We start from the raw sequence: 10,868 nt of genomic DNA, 5'->3' as shown, positions 1-10,868 counted from the left end.
CAATGAGAATATACATTTAGTAGACTTTCATTCATATTGTGAAACTAATATCCAAAGATTAACCAATTTTCACACTAACAATAATGCACATATGCCCAACTGTGCTGCTTCTGATTTATTTTGGCCCTTTTCTAGGTTCTTGAGTTGAATGTTTAGTTCCTTTCTTTTCTATTCCTCTATAACATTGCTTTATTTTATATTTTAAACTACCAGTGATATATTTTTATTGTAAAAGATCCAAGCAATGTGTAAACTATATAAAAGGGGTACGATTATTGAACGATTTGGGTTTTTCCCCACTTAATGTCTTAGACGTCTTTCCCTGTCGGTTCATAGTTTAACTCATTAAATGTTAATTGATTAATTAAACGACTGCATGACAGTCCAAAGAATGTATGTGCTGTATTTCAAACATTGCCCTGGTGATAAGATACTTCAGTGACTTCAACTTTTCATTACTATAATTATCTAAAGACTATTTATACAACTTTAGAAATAGAAATGTTAGGTCAAAGAGTAAAAGCTTTTTAAAAGTTGGTGGATATAGTAAAATTTATGCTTCTCACCATCACACTGTTAATTCAGAATTCTTTCAACATGTTAAGTGTGCCTGTTTTCTTGCACCTTCAAAAGCACCAAAAGGACTTCCCTGGTGGAGAATCTGCCTTCCAATGAGGGTTCAATCCCTGGCTGGGAAACTGAGTCCACATGCCATGGGGCTACTCAGGCCATGCCTCAACTAGAGAGCCCACGTGCTGCAAATTATAGAGCCCATGCACTCTGGAGCCCGCGGGCCACAACTAGAGAGAGAAAACCTGCACTCCACAACTAGAGAGAAGCCCACACACCACAATGAAAGATCCCACATGCTACAACAAAGACCCAACACAGCCAAAAAAAAATTTTTTTAAAGAAGCACCAAATATCTTATTAATTTTTGCCCAATAGGCAAAAAAAAATGTGATCATTTTAATTCACATCTCTCTAAAGCTGGTCATCTCTTTTTAAATTTGACCATTTGGGGATTGTTTTTGACAACTGTACAATCATACCCCACACAACTTCTCCCCTAAGGTTTTTATATTTTTCTTATGGATTTTTAAGAACTCTTTAGATATTCTAAGTATTATTTGTTACATACAATGGTGGTAGTATTGTCTTCAAGTCTGGTTCTTTGTATTTTAACACTGTGAAGCCACTGGTCATACAAAATTCTTTAATATTTATGTGTTTTTTATGGCTTCTGAAGTTTCTACTTTAGAAAGACAACTATGTTAAATGATAGAAGATACATGAATGTATGCTTGATTAAATATTTCAAACAACACAGCCAAAGTCAAAATTTCACTTCATCAAATCAATATCACAGTCTTCTCAAAGATAACAACTGTTTTGGCCTTTATCTTTCCAGATCTCTTTCTCTCTCTATATTATGTGTGTGTGTGTGTGTGTGTGTGTGTGCACGTGCGTGAGCGCACGCATGTGCACGCATGTATATATTAACAAGAAATAGCTTCATTTTTTAAAATATAAATAAGACAATATATAAAAGCAACTTGCTTTTTTTAAAGTTTATTTACAACATTGTGTTAGTTTCAGGTGTACAACAATGTGATTCAGTCATCATATAAATACATGTTCTTCTTCAGATTCTTTTCCATTGTAAGTTATTACAAGATATTGAATATAGTTCACTGTGCTGTACAGTAGGTCCTTGTTGTTTATCTATTTTATATATAGTAGTGTGTACCTGCTAATCCCAAATTCCCAATTTATTTCCCCCCCATCCCCACCTCAGCTATCCCCTTTGGTAACCATAGGTTTGTTTTCTATGCCTGTGAGTCTGTTTCTGTTTTGCAAATAAGTTCATGTGTATCATTCTTTTAGATTCCACAAATAAGTGATATCATATATTTGTCTTTCTCTTACTTCACTAAATACGATAATCTCTAGGTCCATCCATGTTGCTGTAAATGGCATTATTTCATTCTTTTTTATGGCTGGGTAATATTCCATCATATATATGTGTACCTATATACCACCTCTTCTTTATCCATTCATCTGTCAGTGGACACAAGTGGCTCCCATGTCTTGGCTATTGTAAATAATGCTGCAATGAACATTAGGGTGCATGTATCTTTTTAAATTAGGGACTGCTGGATCATATGGTATCTGTTTTTAGTTTTTAAGGAGCCTCCATAGTGACTGTATCAATTTACCTTCCCACCAACAGTGTAGGAGGGTTCCCTTTTCTCCACACCCTCTCTAGCATTTATTGTAGACTTCTTGATCATGGCCACTCTGACCGGTGTGAGGAGATACCTCATTGCAGTTTTGATTTGCAGTTCTCTAATAATTAGCAATCCTGAGCATCTTTTCATGTGCCTATTGGACATCTGAATGTCTTCTCTGGAGAAATGTCTATTTAGGTTTTCTGCCCATTTTTTGATTGGGATTTCATTTTTATTCTTTTTAATTGAGCTGTATGAGCTGTTTGTATATTATGGAAATTAAGCCCTTCTCAGTCACATTGTTTGCAAATATTTTCTCCTGGTCCACAGATTGTCTTTTTGTTTCGTTTATGGTTTCCTTTGCTATGCAAAGTTTGATTAGGTCCCATTTGTTTGTTTTTGCTTTTATTTCTTTTTCCTCGGGAGACTGACCTAAGAAAACACTGCTATGACTTATGTCAGAGAGTGTTTTGCCTATGCTCTCTTCTAGGAGTTATATGGTGTCTTACATGTAAGTCTTTAAGCCATTTTGAATTTATTTTTGTGTACGGTATGAGGGCATGTTCTAACTTCACTGATTACATGCAGCTGTCCAGCTTTCCCAACACCACTTGCTGAAGAGACTGTCTTTTCTCCATTGTATATTCTCACCTCCTTTGTCGAAGATTAATTGCCCATAGGTGTTTGGGTTTATTTCTGGACTCTCTGTTCTGTTCCATTGAGCTATGTGTCTGTTTTTGTACCAATACAATGCTGTTTTGATTACTGTAGCTTTGTAGTATTGTCTGAAGTCTGGAAGGGTTAGGCCTCTAGCTTTGTTCTTTTTTCTCAGGATTGCTTTCACAATTCTGGGTCTTTTGTGGTTCCCTGTAAATTTTAGGATTATCTGTTCTAGCTCTGTGAAAAATGTCATGGGTAATCTGATAGAGATCACATTAAATCTGTAGATTGCTTTGGGTAGTATGGCCATTTTTACAATATTAATTCTTTGCAATTTGCCTTATATCATGGAGATATATCTATGGTTGTATATAGAGCTCTACCTCATTCTTTTCACTTGCTACATAGCAGCATTTAGGTTCTTGCTACATTTAAGTTCTTCAAATATTTTGCTAGTACAAACCATACTACAATGAACATCCTTACAAATGAGAAGTTTTCCAGGATAGAGGATCTCAGAATACATTCATTAAGTGCATTATTTACTGAATGTCTCCTCCTTGATGGTCAAAAAGGAATAAACTATCTCTGCATGATTTAGCAAACTAACTACATTTGATGGCTCTTTCTTTGTTATGAATTTTCTTATGTTGTTTGAGGCTTGAATTCTGAGGAAAAGCCTTCCCATATTCATTACATTCATAAGGTTTTTCTCCTGTATGGATTTTCTGATGTTCAGCAAGGCCAGAGCTATGCCTGAAGGATTTCCCACATTTCTTACAGCAATGGGGCTTTTCTCCAGTAAGAATTCTCTGATGTTCAGTAAGGGCTGAGTTCTTGCTAAAGGCTTTCCCATAGTCATTACATTGATGTAATGGGGTTTATTGATGGGGTTTATTTCCACTATGAGTTTTCTGATGTCCAGCAAAGGATGAGCTATACCTGATTTTCCACATTTACTACAGAGATAAGGTTTCTCTCCTGTATGCATTCTTTGATGACTAACATGACTTGAGCTCTTCCTAAATAAAGCATTTTCCACATTCATTACACTGATACTGTTTCTCACCAGTATGTATTCTCTGATGTTACAAGACAGCTGAGTTATCCCTGAAAGTTTTCCCACATTCATTACATTTAAATGGCTTCTCTCCACTATGTATTTTCACATAATGAGCAAGGCCTGAATTCTGAGCAAAGGCTTTCCCACAATCATTATATTTGTAGGGTTTCTAACCAGTATGAAGTCTCTGGTGACTTAAAAGAATAGAATTATTTCTGAAAATTTTCCACATTCATTGCATTTATGGAGTTTCTCTCTAGAATGAATTTTCTGATGATTAACAAATGTTGACTGCTTCTTGAGGAAATTTCCCATATTTAACACATTTGAAACATTTCTTGCCTATGTAAATTTTATGATGATTTAAAAGGGATGAGCTGCTCATAAAGGCTATCCCACATTCTTTACATTTATGGGGTTTCTCAGCAGTACGATTTCTCTGGTGGCTAATACAGGAGGAATTATATTTGAAGACTGTCCCACATTCCTTGCATTTATAGTGTGTCTTCTCTATGCAACTTCTGCCTTCCCAATCCAGGCCTCTTTCCATCATGACACTTTTTGTTTGTTCTCCCAAATCAGATCTCTCAGAAGTATTTTGCTGTAGGGCTGACATCTTTGTTTCAAATATGTACTCCTGAACTGAAAAAAATTTTTTTAATTCAAATGTTCTCTATGTTGAAATACTGAAAATGAGAGCTGCACATGGATAAGAATAACATTCTATTCTATACAACTAAAGGTTATGTAAAATTAATTCATCCCACTTGTGATTCTTGCTAAGAAAAGATGGCAAGACTAAAGATGGGAGAAGTACATAGGATCTAAGGAAATAGAAGTTATAAATATTGTGTTTGAAGAATGCAAGGAGCATCTAATAAGTTGGTAAGTTAGGAAAGTAACACAGGCAACACCAAAAAAGAAAAAAAGATAAAAATTTGAGGATAAACACAACTTTGGGGAGAAAACCAAGTATCACAAAGCAAGCCAGGATTACTAGGACAGACTCCTATAGGGTGGTACATTTGAGAACATTGTAATATAACACTGTACATCTCCAAGAATTTGAGAATAACATTCCTCTGTGAGAATTTAGCAGAGAACCAACATTTAATGGCTCAGAGATAAAGATATATACATACACACACACACATGTATTTATATTTTTGTTTTTATATACATTTATATTTATTAGCTTGAAGAGAAATTCCATTCATCAGATACTAGAGCTAAGACTTATGTTTTTAAATGCAAAATTGGAGGTGAAGTCTGGTAATAAACAGCCCAGATGCTTCAAATGGCCTTTGATGGGATATGTATTTAATGTGTAATGATTAAGCTAGAGAAAATTTCAAGATTCTGATTGTAAAGGTAAGTGGAAGCAAATCAGTCATATGAAGAGAAAGGCACCCTTATGAATTCATGTTCTGTGACAAAGGTAACTTTGCAGAGCAGCAGTGAAAAGGAGACTACACTGGCATATTGGGGGGAGGGAGGAGTAAACATGAACCCTATCTCATACCATGCACAAAAATCAATTCTAACAGGATGGCAAATGTAAAAGACATTCAATAAAGCTTCTAAAAGTTAACACAGAAGAGTATCTTTATAAACTTGAGGAAAGGAAAGATTTATTAAACAGTACACAAAACACAATGACAATAAAGGAAAAGATTAATAAAATAGAGCTCATTAAAATTAAAACCCCTATTCATCAAAAGGCCACTGTTAGTGAAAAGCAAACCACAGAGAGAAGGGCAATACAACATATATAATCAACAAAGAGTTTTTTTTTTAGTAGACACTCCATAAAAGATGACATATAATGGCCAATACACATTTGAAATGTCCTCCTCCTCATTAGATATCAGGGATATGGATATTAAGACAAAATGAGGGACTTCCCTGGTAGCACAGTGGTTAGGAATCTGCCTGTCAATGCAGGGGACACGGGTTCAAGCCCGGGTCTGGGAAGATCTCACATGCTGTGAAGCAACTAAGCCCGTGCACCACAACTACTAAGCCTGTGCTCTAGAGCCTGCGAGCCACAACTACTGAAGCCTGCGCGCCTAGAGCCCATGCTCTGCAACAAGAGAAGCCACTGCCATGAGAAGCCCATGCACCGCAACAAAGAGTAGCCCCCGCTCTCTGCAACTAGAGAAAGCCCGCGCGCAGCAACAAAGACCCGACACAGCCATAAATAAATAAATAAATAAAAGTAAAATAAAATTCTAAAAAAAAAAGAAAGACACTATGAGATACACGATACACCCAAAGAACAATTAACTTCAAAGGACTGACAATATTAAGTGTTGACAAGGATACGAAACAATGAGTACTCTCACACACTGATGATGGAAATATAAATAGGTACAAAACTTTGAAAAACTATTTGGCATTATGTACTAAAGCTGAATATATGCATATGCTATAAACTAGAAATCCCACCCCAAAAGAAATGTATCCACGTATGAACCAAGCAATAACATATATGAAACGTTCATACCATTTGTAATTCTCAAAAGCTTGAAACATCCCAAATATCCATCCAAAATATGAGATAATGAAATACTCTTTTGCAGTAGTTTTAAAAGCCTGGTCTCCAGATCAGTCACAACAGCATCAACATCACCTAAAAACTTGTAGAGATTTTCAGTCCACATTTCAGACCTAATGAATAAAAAGTGCTGAGGGTGGGGCCTAGCAATTATGTTTAAACATGCATTCGAATGATCCACAGGAAGGACAATGCATGAAAATGAATGAATCTCACAAAATGTTATGCATAAAAAGCCACATCAAAAAAATATATAGTTCCATTCATATAAAGTTAAAAAAACAGGCCAAAATAAATACAGTGTTAGTTCAGGGGGAGGAGGAGAGTGTGGCTAATGATTGGAAGGGATCAGGTATGATTTAGTAGAGTACTGCCAGTGTTCTCTTTCTTGAGCTGAGTGCAGGTTACATGAATATTCATTTCAAAAATACCAATTTAGACCATATTTTTATAAAATCTACTCTTCTATATATGTGTTAAATTTTAAAAAGGTTTTAAGAAAGAAAAAGGAAGGTTAGCTTATGACTCTCTTAATATTTTGATCAGAGAAATCAAATTGCAAAATATCTAAAAAATTATGACAATAAAAACTACAATACAACCAAAACACTACACAAACAGAAGTTTACAGCTTTAAATATTTATATTACATAAATAAGAAGAAAAATCAATGAATTAATTAATCAACTATAAAAGGTTAGAAAAAGTAAATAAACCTAAGGGAAAAAAAAGAAAAAGGAGTTAAAGATTAAAATCAGAAAACAGTAACACTAGTAAATACATCTAAGAGTCTATAAAAAGTAAAACAAGCTAATGAAGGAGGGAAAATGGAAAAAAAAAACAAATAAATAATGTAAATCATAAGAAAGTAACCATGAACATATAGGATAAAAGTAACCGTAAATGTAAAGGATATATGTAGAATCATAAAAGTCTACTTTGTTCAATACTATGCAGATAAATTTGAGAACTTTACTGGATTACTGGATATTTTTTAGGAAAGTGTAAATTACCAAAACTGTTTCAAGAGAGAGCAAAAATCTAGTTGGCCAAGTTACTATATAAGAGAGAATACTGCTAAAGAATTACCCCCCAATTCCTCTCCCCTGCTCCCTACCACACAAAACAAGTTTAAAAAAAAAAAAAACACCCAAACCTTCAGGGAACCAGTTATCATGTGAATTAAATTATAACAGAGAATGAAAATAGGAAGGATCAAAAATTTTCACAAAAATTATTACAAAATTTAAATCAAAACTCAATGAAAATGGCCCAATGAAAAAGAAAAATATAAAAAATTTCTTGTAAGTATCAATGCAAAAACTTAAATAAAACATTAGCAAAGAGTATCATCTACTGACATGTTAAAAGAATAATGTAATATGCCATGACCAAGTGGGGTTCTACTAAGAATGCCAAATCATTAAGAGAATTAAGAATAAAATGTACCATATTAACAACGAAAAGGGAAAAGACAGATGTCATCTCCATATATGTTGAAAAGGCATTTGATAAAATTCAATATCTATGCTGAATTTAAAAGAACAAGAATTTCTTAATAAAAGACATGGATTAAATACTTCCTTGTATAATAACATATATCTATCACAACCCAATACCAAAATTTAAACAGAAAGATTAAAGAATAAGGAAGACTGAGTTACTACTGTTACTCTATAAAGAATCTACACAAGCACTTAGGGGGGAAATGTTCAACATAGTAAAAACAAATGGAATTACTGAAAAGCATTAAAACACACACACACACACACACACACACACACACACACACACAAAATTCCAGTTATAAAATAAGTCATGGCAATGTAATGTACAGCATGGCAACTCTAGCTAATAACACTGTAGTGCATATCTGTAAGTTGCTAAGACAGTAAACCTAACAACTTCTCATCACAAGAAAAATAATTTTTGTAACTATGTATGGTGACAGATGTTAACTAGACATATTATGGTGATCCTTTCCCAATATATTAAATCATTACATTGTACACCTGAAACTAATATAATGTTATATGTCTATTATATTTCAATTTTAAAAAAGAATAGTTTAGAGGTCTAAAGGAAAAAAAAAACAGTTTAAGCAAGATTATGCATCACTGGTATTTTCCATGAAACACAATTATAAAAGTTTTCCTGAAGATGATATAGGAAAAATGACAATTCACGTTTTAAAAGAAGGATACACATTTTAGGTGAGAGAAATATCCATGTTTAAAGATTCAGAACTGAACAATGACATGGAGAAAGTGACATACATAAATTTATGCAAAGTATACACAGAAAAAAATGAGAACCAAGAGCAAATGATAACAGAGAAAAGAAATAAAAGAAGACCAGAGGGAAAGGGAAGAAAGTGCTTCCCTATCAGTTTCTTTGCCAAAAATAGTAATCACCTGTCAGGAAAATATGCTTATAACTGGAATCTGCCACTGCCCCACTGTATGACCAGGGATATGGATATTAAAACTAGAAAGGGTTAAATAGCCATTCGTCTAGCTAACCATAGGAGAATTTGGAAGACACTGAGAATGGACAGAAGGTAGAAACAAAGTGTAGCCTGACAAGTGCCTGAAAATGGGGAGGAAAACAACACATAAAGAGACTGACTTCAGGGTGTGAAGTCAGAGGCCGGAGGCCCTTGTGAAAGGAGCAGGAGTAGAAAGAATGAGAAAAATGGCAAGTCATTTGACATGAGGATGACGTTAAAAAGAGGCAACTAGTGTCAACTGCCACAGCCCTTCTGCATGGACGTGGACTCTCTAAGATGAGCCTTCTGACCAAGAACTTCCTCCTCACTGTTCTGTGTGCTGAGCTCTGGACTCACTCACCTGTATAGGTACCTGATGGAACCCCGTATACTTCCATCCATGGCTCTTCCATCCAACTGGGTTATTAGCTTGGGTTTGGAAGAGAGAAGCCCTGTTCACAGAGAAAGAAAAGGAACATGACTGTGGTTATGAGCACAAGGAGTTATCCCAAATCTCAGTCTCAACTTGGGGGTCTACACAGAGCATGGATATGTCAGGAAGGCCTAGAGGGTGGTATCAAGGACATCCAAATCAGTCACAGAAATGAAGGAGTGGAAGTCAATTAGAAAACCAGGCCTCTCTGAGGACAGGAAACTCCTGTTGTTGGTGGCAGATGAATGGTGACATGCAAAATTCAGAGAACTGGGCTAGACTGCACACAAAGCTGCCCATCTTAAACTCTGTATGGCTCTGACCTTTCTGACTGAAAGGAGCATGAACTCCAGCCTCTAAGCCCATGGTAAAAACAAACAAACCAACAAAAACCTCCCATTTTAAGAGTTTAAATACCCCCAAATCATTAACGCTGTGAAAATGCACAGTTGCCCAGCAGACCAATTTTGAGTTAAAGAGAAAAAAATCCTTACCCACAAACACCAGATTCCCATAGTTCTCCAGTATCACATCCCTGTACAGGGCCCGCTGAGCAGCATCCGGGTGTCTCCCTTCAATCTGGGTAAAGGCCACAGCCACATCCCCAAGTGTCAGTGATCCCTGCAAAATCAAACCCAATTCCGTTTACCCAGGAACCGTTGACTCCCTTGCCCCTGAGGTAGGGAGCCAGGAAGGCCTCACTGGAGAAGGAAGGCAGGACATTCAAAGTCAGCTTCCGATAGCTCAGATTGTTTATGAGGAGAAAAGTGGGACACAGTTAACGAAAGGACCAACGAGGAACGTATGTGACATCCTTGGAAAGCAGACTTGTTTCAGAGGAACGAAATATTAAAAGATAAGAGGCTGCAAAGTGAAGTGATTCGTGACCCCTCATACTTCAATCACACTGCCCTCCTCGTGTTCTTCCAATATGCCTATCATGCTCGTTCCTCCAGGCCTGGTGTTTGCTCATCCCTCACTTAGTAGGGATGAAGTGAAATTGCTTAAATGTCACTTCGTCAGAAAGTTCTTTAATCTTCTCCCATCTTCTACTACTTCCTATCCCATGACCCACTTTATTTTTTTTTTTCACAGGGTTTCTCACTGCCAGGCAGGAGAGGTTTAGATTTATGGTCAGTACACTCTATAATGAGAGCTCCAGGAGGGCAGGGACCACTTGGGTCACTGCTATCTCCCCAGCCTAAAACACTGCCTGACACATGGGCATGTTCAAGGATGTGTCATTCAACAAATGAATAGAAACACTGAAAGACATGCAAAATGATACCGGCTTTATCCTAGAATTTACAGCGATAAATATGTATTTGTTAATTGCCATTCATAGCAATAACAACCTAATATGTACCAGGCACAGTGCTGAGCCCTAAGACATACAACATCTCTCTGTATTTCCACTAGAAATGTATAAAGTGTAA

General features: G+C 36.0%; 1 protein-coding gene across 1 annotated transcript; it reads right to left on the bottom strand.

Annotated features, from left to right (window-relative positions):
- Window positions 1-3,496: 3,496 nt before the first annotated feature.
- ZNF485 (zinc finger protein 485) lies at window positions 3,497-10,053 on the bottom strand. Its single transcript, XM_065894579.1, is given in 7 exon segments — window positions 3,497-3,837; window positions 3,840-3,921; window positions 3,923-4,176; window positions 4,179-4,260; window positions 4,262-4,596; window positions 9,361-9,451; window positions 9,927-10,053. Coding segments are annotated over 6 exon segments (1,146 nt in total). The 5' UTR covers window positions 9,413-9,451; window positions 9,927-10,053.
- Window positions 10,054-10,868: the final 815 nt, after the last annotated feature.

The sequence above is a fragment of the Phocoena phocoena genome, chromosome 16 (assembly GCF_963924675.1).
Source record: "Phocoena phocoena chromosome 16, mPhoPho1.1, whole genome shotgun sequence".
Lineage (NCBI taxonomy): Eukaryota > Metazoa > Chordata > Mammalia > Artiodactyla > Phocoenidae > Phocoena > Phocoena phocoena.
Note: the sequence above shows the minus strand (reverse complement) of the source record. Positions and strands in the feature narration are given on the sequence as shown.